Raw genomic sequence first — 21,276 nt, forward strand, 5'->3', positions numbered from 1 at the left:
AAAGATAACCCAACATGCGACACGGTCCTGATCAACCCCAACTGGGCACCACTACTGATCATCAGGAAAGGAAACATAGTATCATTGAGAGTCCTCGTCGAACTCCCACTTGAGCTCAAGCGCGTCTCCTGGAGCGTAATCATCAGGCCCTGCATCTGGTGTAATAGTAATCTGTGAGCCATATGGACTTAGCAATCTCGCACCCTCGCGATCAAGACTATTTAAGCTTATAGGTAAGGCAAGGTAATTATGTGGAGCTGCAGCAAGCGACTAGCAAAAATGGTGACTATCCTGTTCGCAAAAGAGAGCGAGAAGAGGAGGCAAAGCGCGAGCGGAAAACTAGAGAGCAACCTGAGCAAACATCACTCCAACACCGTGTCCACTTCCCGGGCTCCGCCGAGAAGAGGCCATCACGGTAACACACTCAGTTGATTTCTTTTTAATTAAGTTAAGGTTCAAGTTATCTACAACCGGACATTAACAAATTCCCATCTTCCCATAACCGCGGGCACGACTTTCGAAAGTTCAAATCCTGCAGGGGAGTCCCAACTTAGCCCATGACAAGATCTCACGGTCAACGAAGGAATAGACCTCCTCCCAAGATGTACCGATCAGACTCAGTATCTCGGTTCTTCAAGACACTTTGACGGGTTAAAACAAGACCAACAACACTGCCCGAACGTGCCGATAAATCCCGATAGGAGCTGCACATATCTCTTTCTCAGGGCACACTCAGATTGTCTAAACTTCCAGTAGGCCAGCCCAGAGTTGCCCCTGGTAGCCACCGGCGGCTGACGAGTTGGACCAACACTCAGAGGAGCACTGGCCCGGGGGGGTTTAAAAATAAGATGACCCTCGGGCTCCGGAAACCCAAGGGAAAAGAGGCTAGGTGGCAAATGGTAAAACCAAGGTTGGGCATTGCTGGAAAAGCTTTAATCAAGGTGAACTATAAGGGGTTCCCATTATAACCCAACCGCGTAAGGAACGCAAAATCCGGGAACATAACACCGATATGACGGAAACTAGGGCGGCAAGAGTGAAACAAAACACTAGGCGAGAGGCCAAGCCTTCCACCCTTTACCAAGTATATAGATGCATTAAGATAACAAGATAATATAATGATATCCCAACAAGTAAATAAATGTTCCAACAAGGAACGGCCTCCAATCTTCACCTGCAACTAGCAACGCTATAAGAGGGGCTGAGCAAAGCGGTAACATCGCCAATCAACGATTTTCTAGGAAATGGTGGGTTAGAGGTTTGACGTGGCAATTTGGGAGGCTTGAAGGCAAGTGGTAGGCATCGTAGCAATGGCATAGCAAAAGAGCGAGCAATCTAGCATAGCAAAGATAGTAGTGATTTCGAGGGTATGATCATCTTGCCTACACAGTTGTCAGAGTTGACCGGATCCTCGAAAGCAAACTCAACGGGCTCCTCGATAGCGAACTCGTCTCCCGGCTCTACACAAACAAGACAAACAATCAACAAGGACACAATCAACCACGTGCAAGCTCGAACAAAATGATGCAAAGATGATATGCTATGCGGGATGCGATGCGTGATGCATATGCAAGATGTGATAAGGAATGCATGAACCTGGCCTCAACTTGGGAATCCAAGTGTGCCACTGGAAAGAAGAGATGAAATCGCTTGAAAACGATATAAAGAACGCCGGAAACAGAGTTACGGTTTGGAAATGGCAAGCGATTCAAATATGACACCGGTCTGCGATTTACAGCAAGTAGCCATCTAAATGCAATGAGATGAACGAGCTACAACACCCAAACATGACAAAAAACTACATGGCAGGGATGCATTCAAGATGCTTAACAAAAGTCTAGCACTGAGCTACAGCCAATTCATCCATTAACAGGTTCAAACAAGCATGGCAAAAATGCATATGGTAAACAGATTTCAGACTTAGTGAAATCAACACTTGTCTGGAATTTCAGGTCAGGTAGCACTCTTCGGAGCAACAAAACTACATGCTACAGGACCTGAACATGGCAAAGTAAAGCATGTCATGGATCTACTCAAAGAGATTAACAAAAGTCTCTTAGTGACCTTGAGCCAAAAGGGAACAGAAAATACAATTGCAAGCATGTGAACATAGCAAAAACATAATCAGTTTTCAGACTTAGTGAAAACTGGCACATGCTGAAACATAACTCAAGTAGGCATGTTTACGAGCTCGATGCACTCACTACGGAGCAAGTCATGATAAGCTAAGCATACATCTAACAAGAACACACAAAATACAAGCTAGACATGGCAAGAACAATAACATAGCATGCATGGATCAACTACAACATCATCGGCAAAATCGCTAACAAGTAGACAATCTGCCCAGATTCACAAAGTAGCAAAAGTAGAGCTCGATTGACTCAAGCTAGGGTGCTCCATAAATGCAAACAAAGACATGGATGGATAGAGAACTACAATATTAATAAAACATAATTACTGATCATCCTCAAAAGAGGCACGGATCACTAGGAAACAACATGAACATATGGCCATATGAGATAAATAGGTCAACGACTTAGTGGAAATGCTAAGTCCCTGAAATCAGAATTACCAAGTGCCTCACTTTGCAAGCTTGTGCTAGTCGCCACACACATCAAAAAATACATGGGTTGCACCTCTAGAAAGATGACAAAGCCCTTAACAAAACACATGTAGAGCTCATGGGCATATCATGCATACATTAATCATGGCAAAAATGACAAATATCTAAATGGAGTAGCAGATCTGACAAATATCTCAAGTAGCCCTCTTCTAACAACATTTCGAGTATCTAGATGAATTCAAATGAAAATGATGCAATGGAATGAAATGATTTACTCTCTGAGATGAACATTTTGATATGCTATATGCCAAAAACGGAGTTACGGATGCAAAGTTACAAGGCTATGAATATGAGCAAAAAAATTAGGGACTTGGGGAAAAAAACGGGGTCAACCCTAAAATTTGGATCTGGATCTGGGAACACGGTTCCCGAGGTTCGACACCGTCCTCGCCGGAGTTCTTGCCGGACTTGCATGGAGGAGGCCGACGGCTTGCCGGACGACGAGGGAGATCGGAGAGGACGACGGGGGTGACGCCGGCGAGGTAGAGGATGGCCGGCGGGGTCGGCGGCTCGCGGTGGCCCGTGTCGGCGGAAGCCTGCGGCGGCAAGGCGCGCGGCCGAGCAGCGAGCTCCGGGCAACCGGAGATGGCGGCGGCGGCGTCGGGCTGGAGGAGCCGTCCGGCTCGGGCGGCACGGAGGGAGGATGGCGGCTGGGGTGCGATGGGCCTCGGGGGCCCGACCTGGGCCTCCCGGGCCGGCGGCGGGGAAGTGGGCGCGATGCCACTTGGCGCCCACTGATTGGCTGGAGGTGGCGGCGGGATTTGTCCGGCAGCGGGGCGGACGTGTTCGGTGGCGGCGGGCAATTTTTTTTAGGGTTTGGGAGAGAGGAGATCCGCGAATTTCGGGAGGGGGCTTTAAATAGAGGTAGGGGAGCTAGGAGAGTCCAAATGAGGTGCGGTTTGCGGCCACGTGATCGTGATCGAACGATCTAGATGATGGAGAAGGTTTTGGTGGGTTTCCGGGCCAAATTGGAGGGGTGTTGGGCTGCAACACACACGAGGCCTTTTCGGTCCCTCGATTAACCGTTGGAGTATCAAACGAAGTCCAAATGGCACAAAACTTGACAGGCGGTCTACCGGTAGTAAACCAAGGCCGCTTGGCAAGTCTCGGTCCAATCCGGAAATGTTTAATCCCCATACACGAAAGAAAGGTAGAAATGACCACCGGAGGAGAACGAAGCGCCGGAATGCAAAACGGACAACGGGGAAAATGCTCGAATGCATGAGACGAACACGTATGCAAATGCAATGCACATGATGACATGATATGAGATGCATGACAACGACAACAACACACAGAGACAAAGACCCGAACCCGAGAAAATAAAATAACTTAACGCCGGAAACGGCAAGAGTTGGAGTACAAATTGGAAAAGTTACATCCGGGGTGTTACACTATGGACCCGTAGGTCTAAAATAAACTACTCACACTTCATCGGAGGGGCTATGGTGTTGATGTAGAAACCCTCCGTGATTGATGCCCCCTCCGGCGGAGCTCCAGAACAGGCCCCAAGATGGGATCTCGTGGATACAGAAAGTTGCGGCAGTGGAATTAGGGTTTTGGCTCCGTATCTGATTGTTTGGGGTACGCAGGTATATATAGGAGGAAGGAGTACGTCGGTGGAGCAACAGGGGGCCCACGAGGGTAGAGGGCGCGCCTGGGGTGGGGGGTGGGGGGGGGGGGGGGTAGGCGCGCCCCCTACCTCGTGGCCTCCTCTTTTCTTTCTTGACGTAGAGTCCAAGTCTCCCGGGTCTTGTTCATTGAGAAAATCATGTTCCCAAAGGTTTCATTCCGTCTGGACTCTGTTTGATATTCCTTTTATTCGAAACCCTAAAACAGGCAAAAAACAGCAATTCTGGGCTGGGCCTCCGGTTAATAGGTTAGTCCTAAAAATAATACAAAAGTGGATAATAAAGCCCAATAATGTCCAAAACAGTAGATAATATAGCATGGAGCAATCAAAAATTATAGATACGTTGGAGACGTATCACATATCTACCTATGGATTGAGTAAGATCCATCAAGTAAGTTGTCATCATTGCAAGCAATACGAATTGCTCTCTAAATATGTATGACTTATTAGTGTGGAGAAAATAAGCTTTATACGATCTTGTGATGTGGAAGAAATAAAAGCGGCGGACTGCATAATAAAGGTCCATATCACAAGTGGCAATCTAAAGTGACGTTCTTTTGTATTAAGATTTCGTGCATCCAACCATAAAAGCACATGACAGCCTTTGCTTCCCTCTGCGAAGGGGCTATCTTTTATTCTTGTCTTATACTTCTTGCAAGAGTCACGGTGATCTTCACCTTTCCTTTTTTACATTTTATCCTTTGGCAAGCACAATGTGTTGGAAAGATCCTAATATATATGGCTAATTGGATGTGGGTTTTCATGAACTATTATTGTTGACATTACCCTTGAGGTAAAAAGTTGGGAGGCAAAACTATAAGCCCCTGTCTTTCTCTGTGTCCGATTAAAACTTCATAACCATAAATATCGCGTGAGTGTTAGAAATTGTGAAAGACTAAATGATGGTTGAGTATATGGACTTGCTGAGAAGCTCTTATATTAACTCTTTCCTATGTTATGATAAATTGCAATTGCTTCAATGACTGAGATTATAGTTTGTTAGTTGTCAATGAAGCTTCTGATTCATACTTGAGTATGTGAATGAATTGTTACTTTAGCATGGGAGATCATATGACAATATATATACATATAGGAAAATGGTTGTGTACTCCTGGGAGTACGTACTCCCGCTTCTCATATACCACATAGATGAATCTTTTATACCACCTTATTATTTTTAATATACTTCATTAGTAATTATTAGATACCCCAAAATGAGTTCCATGAAAAAATTCATGTGAGTCTACATATTTTTAAATGTTACGTATATACTGATGTGTTTGTACGTGAAAAAAGTATATTACAAAAAGTACATCGCTGATGATATTTTTTCAACAAAACTCGTATTGGGGTATCTTAGAATATTTAATGAAGTATATTGAGAATAATAAAAAGGTATAATTAATGCGTATATGAGGTATATTGAGAACGAGAGTACATACTCCGAGGAGTACAGAAGAGGAGTCATATATATATATATATATATGTTGTTGTTGTTCTAAGAATGATCATGATGCCCTCATGTCAGTATTTTATTTTATCGACACCTCTATCTTTAAACATGTGGACATATTTCTCGATATCGGCTTTCTCTTGAGGACAAGCGAGGTCTAAGCTTGGGGGAGTTGATACGTCCATTTTGCATCATACTTTTATATCAATATTTATTGCATTATGGGATGTTATTACACATTATGTCACAATAATTATGCCTATTCTCTCTTATTTTACAAGGTTTACATGAAGAGGGGGAATGCCGACAGCTAGAATTCTGGGCTGGAAAAGGAGCAAATATTAGAGACCTATTTTGCACATCTCCAAAAGTCATGAAACTTCACGGGAGCACGTTTCAGAATATAAAAAAAAATTTAGGCGAAAGAAGTACCAGCGGGGGGCCACCCACCGTCCACGAGGGTGGGGGCACGACCTACCCACTGGGCGTGCCCCCTACCTCATGGGCCCCCTGGTGGCCCTCTGATGCCCACATTTAGCTATATGGAGTCTTTCATCGAGAAAAAAAATCATAAGCAAGCTCACGGGACGAAACTCCGCCGCCACGAGGCGGAACCTTGGCGGAACCAATCTAGGGCTCCGGCGGAGCTGTTCTGCTGGGGAAACTTCCCTCCGGGAGGGGGAAATCATCACCATTGTCATCACCAACGATCCTCTCATCGAAAGGGGGTCAATCTCCATCAGCATCTTCACCAGCACCATCTCATCTCAAACCCTAGTTCATCTCTTGTATCCAATCTTTGTATCCAAACCTCAGATTGGTACCTATGGATTGCTAGTAGTGTTGATTACTCCTTGTAGTTGATGCTAGTTGGTTTACTTGGTGGAAGATCATATGCTCAGATCCATTATGCATATTAATACCCCTCTGATTATGAACATAAATATGCTTTGTGAGTAGTTACGTTTGTTCCTGAGGACATGGGAGAAGTCTTGCTATAAGTAATCATGTGAATTTGGTATTCGTTCAATATTTTGATGAGATATATGTTGTCATCCCTCTAGTGGTGTCATGTGAACGTCGACTACATGACACTTCACCATTGTTTGGGTCTAGAGGGAGGCATTGGGAAGTAATAAGTAGATGATGGGTTGCTAGAGTGACAGAAGTTTAAACCCTAGTTTATGCGTTGCTTCGTAAGGGGCTGATTTGGATCCATATGTTTCATGCTATGGTTAGGTTTACCTTAATACTTCTGTTGTAGTTGCGGATGCTTGCAATAGGGTTAATCATAAGTGGGATGCTTGTCCAAGTAAGGACAGTACCCAAGCACCGGTCCACCCACATATCAAATTATCAAAGTACCGAACGTGAATCATATGAACGTGATGAAAACTAGCTTGATGATAATTCCCATGTGTCCTCGGGAGCGCTTTCCTTCATATAAGAGTTTGTCCAAGCTTGTACTTTTCTACAAAAAGGATTGGGCCACCTTGCTGCACCTTATTTACTTTTATTACTTTCTACTCGTTTCAAATTACCTGATCACAAAACTATCTGTTATCGATAATTTCAATGCTTGCAGAGAATACCTTACTGAAAACTGCTTATCATTTCCTTCTGCTCCTCGTTGGGTTCGACACTCTTACTTATCGAAAAGGCTACGATAGATCCCCTACACTTGTGGGTCATCAGTCCATGCTCCCGCACCCCGCTATAATCCCCTACTTGAACATGGTGCTTTATGCCACATGTTATTATCCAATGATGTGTTGCCATCCTATGATGCTTGAGTAGATCTCTTTTATTCTTTGGGTTGATTGATGATCTTGACTGGTTTGAGTTGTATGTTTTATATTGGTGATGTCCTATGGTGCCCTCCATGCCGCGCACACATGAGGGATCCCCGCTGTAGGGTTTGCAATATATTCATGGTCCGCTTATGGTGGGTTGCTAGAGTGACAGAAGCTTAAACCCGAGTAAGGTTTTTTTTGCGTATGGGAGTAAAGAGGACTTGATACTTTAATGTTATGGTTATGTTTTACCTAATGATTAGTTGTGGATGCTTGCTAGAGTTCCAATCATGTGCATATGATCCAAGTAGAGAAAGTATGTTAGCTTATGCCCCTCCCTCACATAAAATTGCACTAACAATTACCGATCTTGTTAACAATTGCCTAGGATAATTCCGTGCACCGATCCATCATTATTCCACACTCGCTATTTGTAATATATTACAATATATTCTAACTTTATGTTAACAACACCTATTTCTATATTTTAGCTCTCTAATACCATGCAAAGCTATCCTCTTTATACCCACAACATAGTTTTATTTCTCGTTTCTATATGAAAGCAAACGCTCGGTGTACGTAGAGCTGTATCAGTGGTAGATTGGGCTTGAGAGAATATTGATCTTAAATTTAGCTCCTTGTGGGTTCGACACTCCATACTTATCGCTTCCATCTTTGAAAATTGCTATGATGATTCCTTGCACTTGGGGATTATCAGAGCAGCGAGAAGACGAGCATAAGAAGAAGCTTCAAAAAGAAGCCAAGAAAGAAAGCAAAAAAAGAAGACAATGTGGAGTCATCAAGCAAGCCTAAACCCAAGAGGAAAGTTACTTGTTCATTTTGCAGTGAAGAAGAACACACTATCAAAACCCGTGAGTCATTCCTTGAGTACAAGGCTAAGATGGCTGTTAATCTTACAACAAAATGTCAGTTTTGCTCTGAGGAAGGCCACACAATGCAATCATGCATCTAGTTTAAAGATGCAATGGTGAAAGTCGAGGGACATGTTCAATAGTTAGATTATACTGCTGCAGTTCAATTCATGTATCAGTAACTTGAAGCCTACTTTCGAAAAAGACATATTTGTACTGTGTAGTTTTACTGAATTTTCTGTCAACTTTATCTGAGATTTTGGTTCATGTTACTGCTCATTAAAACCGCATATGCTAAAAAAGTTGATATTGCTGCAGAAGTGAGGGTGAAAAAAAATGAAGCATTGATATTGTGTTTTGTGGGAAATTAAGAGAGCATGTATTTCAAAAGAAATATTACACAATTTCAGTTATTAAGAAAAAATGTGTTTCTCAAAATGTGCTGATTGCTCAAAGGCATTGGACAAAAAATGAGAATGCTTGTTCTAGCAAGCTAAAGTGCTTCTAGTATTATGTCAAAGCTGCCAAAATGCTTCTTCCAGCAACAATTATCACAAGCTGTTGCTCCAAAAAAGAAAATGTACAAAAATGTTTCATGAGCATGCTTCCTCTAATAATTCCTTAACATTGTTGCTGACAAAAAGTGGTTGTCGGACAATTTGTGACAAGATAAGGCAACACATACTAGAAAAACACACATGAAAACATTTGTAACAAAAACTGAGAAGGATTCCATAAAACTTGAAAAGGTTGAGTACGAAGCAGCAAAACTGTTATAACTTGCTTCCAACAAACCACTGCACGGTTATAGCTTCCAACAAAATCACTGAAACATATACTTATGTTTCCTTACTACAAACTACTAAGAACCATTCCAGCCAAGCAATTGCTTTACATGGAGTTCATTTGACACAAAAAAGAACATATCACACTACTGGCAATAATGTATTAACAAGAATTGCAAAGTTGCATCTTCAAAACCTTTGCAATCGCCTTCTTCAATGCTTGATGATCACTTTCTTCAAGCCACTATGATCGCCTTGTGCACATCAGTGGGGCAGACCTTGTTCAGCGGATGGAAAAACAGCTTCGAAGCAATGGTCTTCCGCACATCAAGCATATTTTGCTGCATAAGAGAGAAAATAGTGAAAAGAGAACAAACATATATCATACATGCAACACATGAAAAAGTACCCAAAAAGCATGATTATCTATTTTTACCTTCTTAAAATCTTTCATCCTCTTGCCGTCGAAATTTTCCAAGTATAGTGTTGAAAACAATCCACAATCAAAGCTGTTTCGTGGTGCCATTCAAAAAATGAGTAGAAAAAAGTTAAAGATTTCTACATAAAAGGACATGTAAACACTACTATTATGGAGGGGTGTGTGTGATTAGAGCTCACTGAGTTGCCTGCTGTGGGTAGTCAAGCAGGGGCAGACTGGTTTGAGAGAAGATAAATCCACTTTGAAATCTGGCTCTTCTATACAATCCTCTTGAAATTGGTAAACTGGCAGAAATAGGAAACAGTGGCAAAAAAAGCACGGGCTTTGTCAAACATAAAAGAGTGATGGGGGAAAATGCTACAACCACTAAAACTTCAGACACATTCGGGTTCACTATCAAGATTTTGAACACATGTTCATTGGGGATCTGGTTTTTTCAAATAATGAACAATGAAAACTACAGATAAAAGGATAAAATGTCACTTACCAGATTCCTTGCAGCAACATCAAATTTTCCATTATCCAATGAGTCAAACATGTTGAACTCCTTGTGCAAGAGGTTAACGACACAAACAATCCAGTGGCCATCACGGAGGATGGTGAAGAAAAGCTAGAAAAAGTAGTAAAGACAAGATAGAGGTTAAATGGAATAAACTTTAAAGCACAAAAAACTAAAGGAAACATAGAAATCGAGTAAAAAATTGTTGGGAGCAAACATACTAGGTCAAAAACTGAAATCTGGAAATTTTGGCACACCCTCCTTAGCTCTCTTGCACAAACACTTGGATCAAAAACTTCTGGGTGGACAGAGAGTTGAAGCTGCAACACACAGGGGCATAGAAAAACATAAGAAAAAGTGATGGAGAACTTTTACAATAGGGCATACTAAAAAACTCTAGAAAAATGGTGGCACTAAATGGGAGCAACAAAAGATGAACTAACGCTCATTAAAATAGAGAAAGCAAATTTCTTCTGCTTATTTGAAGACGACGATTGTTCAATGTTGAAGGTTTCAACGAATAAAGACATGACTTCGTTGCATATCTGAGTGCGTGGCTTCAACGACGTCTGAAAGTTGGTGTAGGTAATGTGGAAATCACGAATCCTAATGAAAGGAGGCCTGCAACAAGAAGGATGAAAACCACAGTAGTTAGGAGCGTTTGAAAAGATGAAAATGTAATAAATAGGAGATAACAAAATGGTGGAAGCAAATTTTTGAGAAGATGATACTTACTCAATTTCCCCTCTCTTCATCTTGTACCTCTTCATGACATAGTACTGGTACATTGCTTCCGTCTTCGAATCTATCTTGATTTTCTTGTACTTTGATCCGGCCGACATTGGACTCCCTACTCTTTTCTTGCCCTTGAGCTTCTTCTCATCCTTGCTCTTCAACTTCTCCTCGTTGAGGTCGGCACTTGGTTCCCTGTTGCTAACTAGAACAACTGGCTCTTCTTGTGGTTTTGATGGTCCATCTGAAAAAACAATAAAAAAAGATTTTCCAGAAAATGTTGTGAGGAGAGATTTGTTCAAAGATAAAACATGGCAGGGCATACCGGCAGTCTCACTTGATAATGGAGCCATAGAGGTTGGTGTGACATCATACACTAGAACTTCTGCTTCTGTTGAGATTGGAGCCTGAGGAGTGACATAAAAAACATCACAAGACTTTGGTGTTGTAACAGTGTTGCCATGGGTTGGAGCATTGGAGTTCGCATCTACATTTAGGACACTGATCCACCACTCATATTCCTCAGTGCCCTCTTGGAACACACTCATTGATGGCACATCACTCCAATGTCCAGCCACACTAGTCGGCATAGAGTGATTGCGCTGGCTGAGTTGGTGACCATGCTCAATATCTTCACCACTGGACAATTTCTCCTTTGTAGTCTCAAAACATCGTGCAAGGTTCTCACTGACAAAAGCACTAGTTCTTGTGCCCAGCTCAACCACGTCTCCTCCATTAGGCTCATGAGCAATGCTACTTGCACAGTTGCTTCGAGCTCCTTCAGCTGGCTCAAACACCTTGTCAGTTGTTGGCTCATCTACGACCTTCTCCCTAGAACTTTCCTTTCTACAACCATGACCATCTGACTTGCCTACAACATTGCTGTGAGGAGGCGACACATCAAAGGTAACATCCGCTGCTTCCTGAGAACTTGACGAAGCAACATGAACATCTTTGAGAAGCTGCTCCATTCGCTTGCAATGTATTGCTTGCAACATTTGCCCGTAAGAACTTGGAGACCCTTTTAACTTTGCGTTATATAGTTTTGTGTGCTTGTCGTAGATTGCAGCCATATGTGATGGGAGCTGAAAAAATGTATGGAAAAATAAAGTGACAGTCGTCAATAGGGATGCAACTTACCATATGATGGAACTAAAAAATAGAAAAGGTAGAAAGGTATTTGACAAAATTAAACAACAAAAAATCTCACCTCAAGCTCTGCCCCAAATGGTGCCGGGTTTTGAAGGCAATCATCCAGCGAACCACACACATCTTCGTCGGTGCTTTTGCCATTATCCGTTGGGTTGCTACCTTTCGTAGGGTTCTCTTTCACAGCCACATCATCTTGGTTATCATTAATGTTGATATTTCCAGCTCCACAATCTTGAGTATCATCACAATCCGGGCTGTCTGAAACCTGCTGATCTTGAGCAACTTCACTGTTGTTGCCTACCGGGCCTTGGGCAGGCAATGCTGCGTATGGTGTCTCTAACAGAGAGCGAAACTATAGGACACAAAACAAAAAGAAACAAGAATTAAAACCATGAGTACACAAGCAAAAATAAGAAGGTAAAAATTGGGAGAAACAATGTTGCAATGGATGAGGGAAGTAAACCACACAAAAACTTACACGACACTCCCCGAATGAGGCTTTGCCCAAAGAAAGCTTATTCTTGTCAAAGTCCAACACAAGATCAAAGTCAATCTGATGCACGAAGCAAGCCCTTGGAAGAGAATAATTCAATTGGTGCTTGTTGATGGCAGCTTGAGGAAATATCAAATGGTCCATGTAAATAACCTGAATAAGAAGACAAAAAATAATATATCAGACACAATAAGAAAAAATGTGCTTACAGAAAACAAAAACATGTTGCGATAGATAGAAAAATTCCAAAAAGAAAGAAGTATACCGCGAGCATAGAGAAGCAGCCCCCAACCCAGAATGAAGAAGTAGCCTGTGATTTTATCTTGTCCTGGCACTTCTTGACCTCTCTCATTGCAACACTTAAAACGTGTTCATCCCAAGCGAATTCAGTAACCTTGTCCATTTCTTCAAGGCTTTTCAAGTACTCTAGCGGCACCATGTTGCCAGTGCTTGGAGTTAAAACTGTTGCAAGCGCTAAGAGCACCCATGACCTCTTTGTAGTATCACCATCATCATTCCTAGCTCGATGAAGCACATCCACTGTATGCGTAATTGGAGCCCTACCATTCTTGTGATAAATGTTGTGGAGCTCACAATGCTCATGTCTCTTGAAAAGCTCAACTGGTCTGTTGCCTGATGGGATATTGAAAACCTTCTTCACCATGTCTCGAGTAAACACAATGACCTTATTCTGACTCAGCCTGAAACCCCAAAAAATGTATTCATTGGTTGCTATCAACATGACCTAAAAAGAAAGAAAGTATATGTTGCAGACATGATGCATGAGAAAAAAGGAATAAGAAAGGAGGTGGGTGCAATACCTGAGCTCACAACTGTCAGTGTCAATGTTCATTGTTAACCATTCCATCAGATCATGTGGCGCTGCGAAAGGTGAGATGCTCGTGAGATCACCGAAGCCAGTTTCATTTATGTAGCGCCTCTTGCTAGGATTAAGTTTTGTCTTTGCAACTTCGCGCAAGTGTTTTGCTGCGAAACGTTGGTTGAATGCAATATCAGACTCCATTACTTCTTCGTCTGACATGTAGCTGCAAAAATCAAAATGAATAAAAAATGTATTGGGTACAAACACCACTATACAATTACTACAGAAAGCGATGGGCATTCGGATTCCAGCATACTCAACATCTACCAAGCATAACAATGAAGCAAAAAAATGAGCATTCCTTTCTTGCAATTACTTAAGAGTGGGTAAATCTAGAAAAACTAAACAATTAGCCGCCCGACACAATCAGCTCAAAGAAAAAAGTCTAAAGCAATTACATGCAGCAAAACGCTATAAGATGGAAAAATCTTGTCTGAGTATAGAAATAAAACAAACAATAAGGCTCTGAACTGACTTTCATCTAAAAAACCTAATCTAAACAACAAATACATCAAGAAACCCATAACTTGACGAACCAAATAGTAGCATCACAAAAAAGATCACTGGGAATCTAGTCCTCCAACTCTGAAATCTCATCCCCTACCTATAAAAATCTCAACTATAAAACCTAGCTACAACATGGAACCAAATTAATCCGATCTACACAACAAACCCTAGGTGAAATGGGGGATGAATTTGGCGGCAGGAAGGGAGTAGCGGCTCAAATGAAACCCCTGAATAGACAACACATCTATACTATGCATTCGACCCAGATGTACTCATCCAACGCTGGGAACTGCTGGGATTAACTGTGAAATGAACCACTAAAAGGAAATCATGCAGGCGGGGGAGAAAAATGATGCGACCTGCAGGGCACCATACCTCTCGTCTGCCGCTGCAACTATAGGGGGGTCATGTAGCTCGGCGACATGGCCGACGGTGCTCGCTGCCGCCTGAACCTCTGGTTCCCTTGTCGTCCCGGCAGCATCCAGCTCCCCCACCCCCGTCATGATTCTGGATCTCGTAGTCGCCTGCGTTGTTGCCAAAGCTAGAGAGGGATGGGGATGAAAGCAGATGGGACGACCGAGCTCACGGGGGTGGGAGCAAAAAAATACCTAGGGCACGCGCGTCCACACCCCTGGTCAGAAAGCATCTAGACCGTACGATGCGCCGCGATCCGACGGCATGCAAGTTGGTTGCTTGGACAGCTACGTGCATCCGGATGAGAATGAGTGTTTTCCAAGTGAGTACTCCTCCCTGTGTGTGTTAAATTGCCCCATTCTTGACATAGAAAAAGCAAAAACGACATGAGGAAGATCTTATGTTTTTTAGTATGTTCTTGAATCATACTGTATTAATTTAGAGATCTATAGGGGGCAAGAGTGTTGATACAATGTTGAAAATGAATAAATTATAGAAAGAAATTTTGGAGTACTACTTACAAATGGAGTGCATTTAAAGAAATTTAAAATGTGCACACAACACAAGTATGATTGAAAGTAAGGCAACAAACAGAAATTCTCGAGAAAAAAAACAAGCGGACATTCTCAGAATCAAAAGGCATATTAATCAAATCTAGAATTCTCTCATTCATTTTGTGCTTTCTCGCTTGCTTCTTGCATTACCATCTTTAAAGTCTGCGTAGATCTCTTAGTAAAACCTCCTTTGATTTGGTTCTTTCAGTAAGATGCCGAAAAGGCCCTCTTTGGCGACGACAAGATGTGAGGAGGAGGGAGAGTTGGCAGTGAAGGTAGGTTTAGGTCATCGCCCATGTCGCCCATGGGGAACGACGCGGGAGAGGAGCATTTTTTCGGCGGAGCTTTCTTTTTCAACAAGATAGCCATGGCATCTGTTACCGGCATACATCATGATGTCATCTCTATGATTATCTCCAAGTCCCGTGACTTTGCTGTTGACCTATGTCTAGCACCCAAAAATGCTATACCCACGTAATTTTTACTAAAAGCTACTAAACCTTCCATCCCTAACTAATACACTCCCTCCATTTTCGGGGGGTGGGCCTGCCTCACTTTTCTTAACCAATAAAATCTTTCCAGCTAAGATCCTTCGTAAGGAAATATTTTACGCAGGTGTAGTGTTGTTCGTCTAGCACCTGCTTCGTCTGCTCCTCCCAGATGTAACTTTCCTTTTTTTGCTGAGACTTTGCGTGGCCTATGTGCCTGTTTACCCGACCCTTGCGGTTTATTCTTGGCTTGTATGCTGATGACTTAACTGATACTTTGTGTCGTTTGTTGGATGATTCATTCGTTTGACTTTATTTATAAAGTCAGACGCTATGCCTTTTCTCTAAAAAAAAGATAGTCAGGGAATCGAGATTGCCATTTTTTTACCTATCCAAATAAATTTCCTGCTGATGAAATGACCTATAAAACTGTTCAAAATCCTATACAAGTTCTTTTAATCGGAAAACACTAGAAATTTATACAAGGATTGTGTAGATGCGTATGCATCCCCCCCGGTTCCATATTAAGTGTCTCTTACTTTAGTACAACAGCGACCACACACTTGGATGATAAGTATTTCGCCATGCGATTTTCTGGTTGAAGAAATTGAGAAAACACCAAATGCCAATCAAAACCGATTCCTCGCGCGAAAGAGAAGAAGATCAAATCGGTTCCGGCTGCAGTAACTTGGCGCATTCTCCCTGTCATAAACAAAAAAAAAGACCTTGCACAAGAGATGGTCTCAGTTACCAACTGGATTTCAAAGAAGACACCACTCGGCCAAGACAAGAGAACCAGTGTTTCATCAAAAGCCTTGCATCTACCAGTACGGTGTAATGTTGGAGTAGTACAAAATCGTCCGACCGCGACCTTGTCTGCAGGCGTTTCAATGAGCCACACGCAAGGCGTCACTGATCACCAGCTCACTGCCATACTGAAACCGGAAATCTCTTGTAGTACTAACGCGCAAGTTCGATCAGATTAGATTAGATTAGGCAGAACATTATCACGTACGTACCCATCGATGCTCCAAGACATTTTGTCGCCGTCCACCTGCTTCTAGGATACGTCTGTCCGTGGGAGACTGCTGTAATGTGCAGTGATCTGAAAGTGGCCGTTCCTGAGCTGTTCTTCAGTTACGCGTCTACTTCATGCGTTCGCTTGTGACATGCAGAGGTTGCATGCCTGTGCGGTGGTGCCAAAGGTGGTAACCCGGGACGCCCTGCCCTTGCCAAGAAGAGCAGGATGAATGGACGTCTCGCCCACCCGGTCCCACTTATAACAAGTAAAAGGTTCATCCAACTTGAACACTCGGGGTGGCTTATAACCCTGTAAAATAGCAAGCAGTAACAAAGCTAGTGCGGTGCATCGCTGCCATCTGCCATTGATCGAGGATCCGATGCGCACTGATCGATGAGAGCTGCTATACACACGACGTTTTTGGACGATGCATGAACGACACTCCACATCCAGCCATTGAATCAGGGAATAAAGTGCTTCACATCCATCTGATTGTAAATCGTGCATGCATCCGCGAAACTGAGTGGATGAACAGTGCGGCCTCGCTGGGCTATAAATTCAGGCCCCCCGCTGCACACCCCTACACATCATCCAGATCCCCACCCCCTACCAGTAGTGCTCTCCCGGTGTGACTTGCGAGCTCGATCGCGCAATGGCGGCTCGCACTGGGAAGGCCCTCGCCTTGGCCATGCTGATATCCTTCCTTGTGGTCCAGGGGACAACGGGGAAACTGACGGCAAACTGCTACTGCGTGTTCTACAATTGGTGCTTTAACATTGGCCCTAAGCCACGCGACCACCTCATCTGCATGGAGAAAAGCCTCAAGCATTGTTTCAAGGGATGCCCGCGTACTGCTACTACTCCTTACGTGACGCCACTGGCCGATCTTGTCAACCCCGGTGAGTTATCTTTTCCCGCAATGTCAGGTGTCTGAGCATGTACATATGGTTCGTGTGTTTTCTGCAAATTTGTTTGTCTGACTTGTCGCGTTTCCCGTGGTTTGCTGCTGAATGCTTACAGTTACAGACGAGCGCAGCATGGCCGTTCCTGCCGGGGGTGCCGATCACGGCGAGTTCCACATCACTGAGGGCAGCGTGGAGGCTCCTGCCGGGGGTGCCGATCACGGCGAGTTCAACGCCGCTGAAGAGGATGCAGCTCCATGAGGGCTGCGAGAGGCTGGCTGGAGACTTGGAGGACAGACACAGTTTGGCCGCGGTATAGGCCGAGAAACTCTTCAGAATAAAAGCCTTCTCGTAGTGAAAGTCTGTCTGTCATGCACTGTACAAGATCTCTGGCTCTGGCAATAAATAAACATAACAAACATAATTACGTACTAGTATATGCTTGTCATCTTCTTGTACGCCCCGGATGTTCAAAACATGATGAACTGATGTTGCATGTGCTGCTTGGACAAAACTCAAGAGGTTTTATACTAGTCTGAATTTGTTTGCTCGTGTTTTCCTTGTATATATGTGCTGATATCTGGTCAAGCTGCACGTCGTTCGTTCCCATATTTCGGTAGGGATGTTGGGTAAGGTATAAACAAAACCAGCAAATTATCAACGCGCACTAGTTCCGTTAATACTACAGCTTCGTTTGCAGTCTCGTCCAAAAGAAATTGTTGGTGGAAGATCACACGGGGATACGTTTGTTTCTACGATGAGTTATGGTCTTTGCTTTTAGATTGTTCTTTTTCTTTTTCTTTTTCTTTTTCGAGACAATCTATTGGATTAGTTCTCTAACTACTATTTCAAAGTTTAAAAGATATTTCGAAGAACGTTGATGCAGTAAATGACAAACCCATCTATATGGCGTCTTCCATCACTTGCAGAGGAAGTACAAATTATTCATCTAGCAATCGAATCCTCTCCTCTCTTACGAATTCTACAACGTCAACCTGATACAAGCAATTCTCTTTTAAATATGCAATCCCTCTTTGTTTTCGTTTTCTTATTTTGTTTCCAGTCCCCTTTCCCGCCTTTTGTTTCTTGTTTTTTTTTACAATCTTCTGGTTCTTTTTTCTTCATAGTGTTTGCAAAAATGTTTGCCTTGTTTAAAGAATGTTTAACATGTTTTCTTTTCTGTTGACTGACTGATTCTTTTCTCTTTTCATCAATTTCCCTTTTGGTTTCTCTTTACATTTTTTTCTATTTATTTTTTGTGCTTTCTATTTCTCTTACTATTTTTAATTGTTTTTATATGAACATCTTTTAAGTACTTGATTTCTAAAAAAACACATGGTGGACATTTTTAACACATAATATATATTTATTTATTTTCCTTCCATTCTTTTATGCTTTATTTCACATTTTTCTTGTTTTTGGTTGATTTTATCAAGTGCTTATTGAATATTTTTAAGTTTACATTAGAAAGTAAATAAAAAAAATACTTATTGAACTTTTTTTAGATACATGTGAGCATCTTTTGAACACCTGAAATGCATGTTGAATATTTTTTTAATATACGATAAAAATTTTGAAATACACATTGTTATTTGTTAACTACTCCCTCGGTCCCAAAATAAGTGACTCAACTATGACACACTACGAGGGAGTACTTGGTACATGGTAAACCTTGTAAAAAACTAAAAATAGACGAACATCATTTTTAAAACACACTATGACCATTTTGTGTAGTAAAAATAGATGAACATTTGTTCAAACAGTATGAACACTTAAAATACACGATGACATTTTGAAAAGCACGATTTAGAATTTGACTACAGGATGAACGTTTTACTACACAAATCTCATTTAAATGCACATGCAACAAATCTATTTTTCATTTTTCACCACATGCAAGCCCTCCACATCACCAAGCGAACATACAACCATTTCACATTCCACTTTACACTACATGCAAGTCATCTAGATTACGATTTTTATGTTTTATTGTATTTGAATGTCACAAGGCAATATATCTACAAACAATAATTGTATTATTTCCTCTAGAGTATATTTCTGACTGTCTTCACTTACACCAGTCAATAATCTAGATATTACATAAGTCCTTTACACCTATGGTATTTTGATGTTGCTCATGCTTTACTCATGGTTGAGGCTTGGTCATGAAATTTTTTGGTTGAACAAATTCAGGAAACACCAAACGTAAATCAGAATCGATTCCTCCCGCCAAAAAGAAGATGATATAATCAATTCCGTCTGCAATAACTTGGCGCACTCTCCTTTCTCAGTACTACCTCCGTCTCGGTGAGTAAGTCATTCGCGTAGTTCTAGGTCGACGATTTAACTATCTAAATATGTATTATACGTGACAAAAAATATATATTTAAAAACTATATTCGTGTAGAAATCTAGTGATATACTTTTCATGACAAATAACACATATTTAATTCCTTAAATCGATGACCTAGAACTACGCGAATGACTTATTCACTTAGACGGAGGTAGTAAGAAAAAACGAGAAGACCTTGCATAAGAGATGGTCTCAGTTACCAACTGGATTTGAAAGAAGACACCACTCGGCCAAGACAAGAGAACCAGTGTTTCCTCGGAAAACTTGCACCTACTAGTAGAAAATTGTCCGACCACGACCTTGTCTGCAGGCGTTTCAATGAACCACACGCAAGGCATCAGTGATCACCAGCTCACTGCCATACTGAAACCGGAAATCTCTTGTACTAACGCGCAGGCTCGATCAGATTAGAATTAGAATAGATTAGGCAGAACATTATCACGTACGTACCCATCGATGCGTCCAAGACATTTTGTCGCCGTCCACCTCTGCTCTTATGATACGTCTGTCCGTGGGACGCTGCTGAAATGTGCACTGATCTGAAAGTGGCCGTTCCTGAGCCGTTCTTCAGTTACGCGTCCACTTCATGGACATTCAGAGGTTGCATGCCTGTCTGGTGGTGCCAAAGCTAGTAACCATGGACTGATCGCGCAATGGCGGTTCGCGGCGGGAAGGCCCTGGTCGTAGCCATGCTCATCTCCTTGCTCCTGGTCCAGGGGGGCCTCGGGGAATTCCGATGCTGCCACTGCCGTGTGTACCGCAAGTGCATGAACAACCCTCGCCGCAAGCCCACTGAAGAAGGCTACAACTACTGCATCCTGAAATCCTTCAAGGACTGCAGGGCTGCCTTCAAGCATGGCTGCCCCAAGTCGGGCTGCAAGCAGCGTGCTGACCCCGGTGAGTTCTCCTTCCTCCCCGTCTTCGAGATTATGCCTGCCTGACTCGTGAGCTTAGCCAGGCCATCTGCTCTCTGCAAATTAATTCAGAGTAACTGTTTCTTTGACTGACCATCTTGCTGCTGAATCTTGGCAGACATGGGTGCGGCCTTTGCAGCTGCAGCCGGTGGTCGCAACCACAGCGAGAGAAAACAGCTCCATGAGAGCTCGACTGCTGGAGGATCAGGGTGGTATGTTGGATTGGAGGACAAGAAATATTCGGCCGCAGCCCAGGCTGAGAATATATGATCATAACTACGTAGAATAAATAATGCCATACCATCCTTCCTTCATACTAGTAGCTTGTTATGACTGAATGTCCTGCCACTGAGAACCTTTGCTGTCCTGGTTATATATGAACTTGAGTATGTGCTTGCCGTCTTATATATGATCAATCAATGATAAAGAGTTTGCACGTCTGCATGTCTGTATTTATCCCGCACGTCCAGAGGATTGCTGGAGATACGTTTTTTCTTTCTTTCTCGAGAAGGGGCTGTAAATACGTCTGAACAAAGAAGAGATTCAAATAAGCTAACGAGAGAAAAAAAAGCAACATAACACACACACACACACACACACACACACACAATGAATCACGATAATTCCGTGACACTGTCAGTCTTCCTCTGACGTGTTATCTTCTTTCTTTCTTTTGTACAAGTTGTCTTGTTAATGTTGTTACGGTCTTGCAGTAAAATATGAACCCATCTACTATATGGAACTACCTCCGTAAACAATAGTG

At 42.5% G+C, this 21,276-nt stretch overlaps 3 protein-coding genes across 3 annotated transcripts; 2 read left to right on the forward strand and 1 right to left on the reverse strand.

Moving 5' to 3' along the window:
• Nucleotides 1-9,129: 9,129 nt before the first annotated feature.
• LOC123058563 (uncharacterized) lies at nucleotides 9,130-14,428 on the reverse strand. Its single transcript, XM_044481276.1, has 13 exons — nucleotides 14,243-14,428; nucleotides 13,299-13,523; nucleotides 12,743-13,178; nucleotides 12,463-12,630; nucleotides 12,043-12,336; nucleotides 11,170-11,917; nucleotides 10,836-11,076; nucleotides 10,544-10,721; nucleotides 10,322-10,420; nucleotides 10,089-10,211; nucleotides 9,781-9,885; nucleotides 9,599-9,671; nucleotides 9,130-9,503 (listed from the first exon to the last, which is right to left on the reverse strand). The coding sequence occupies exons 1-11, from the start codon at nucleotides 14,368-14,370 to the stop codon at nucleotides 9,859-9,861; spliced, it is 2,667 nt and encodes an 888-aa protein (XP_044337211.1). The 5' UTR covers nucleotides 14,371-14,428; the 3' UTR covers nucleotides 9,130-9,503; nucleotides 9,599-9,671; nucleotides 9,781-9,858.
• Nucleotides 14,429-16,925: 2,497 nt separating this feature from the next.
• LOC123058564 (uncharacterized) lies at nucleotides 16,926-17,786 on the forward strand. The gene is made up of 2 exons (XM_044481277.1): nucleotides 16,926-17,243; nucleotides 17,365-17,786. Exons 1-2 carry the CDS (start codon nucleotides 16,997-16,999, stop codon nucleotides 17,505-17,507), a joined length of 390 nt encoding a protein of 129 aa, XP_044337212.1. The 5' UTR covers nucleotides 16,926-16,996; the 3' UTR covers nucleotides 17,508-17,786.
• Nucleotides 17,787-20,245: 2,459 nt separating this feature from the next.
• LOC123058565 (uncharacterized) lies at nucleotides 20,246-20,916 on the forward strand. Its single transcript, XM_044481278.1, has 2 exons — nucleotides 20,246-20,496; nucleotides 20,632-20,916. Exons 1-2 carry the CDS (start codon nucleotides 20,253-20,255, stop codon nucleotides 20,781-20,783), a joined length of 396 nt encoding a protein of 131 aa, XP_044337213.1. The 5' UTR covers nucleotides 20,246-20,252; the 3' UTR covers nucleotides 20,784-20,916.
• The last annotated feature ends 360 nt before the right edge of the window (nucleotides 20,917-21,276 follow it).

This window comes from Triticum aestivum, chromosome 3A, assembly GCF_018294505.1.
Source record: "Triticum aestivum cultivar Chinese Spring chromosome 3A, IWGSC CS RefSeq v2.1, whole genome shotgun sequence".
Taxonomy (NCBI): Eukaryota; Viridiplantae; Streptophyta; class Magnoliopsida; order Poales; family Poaceae; genus Triticum; species Triticum aestivum.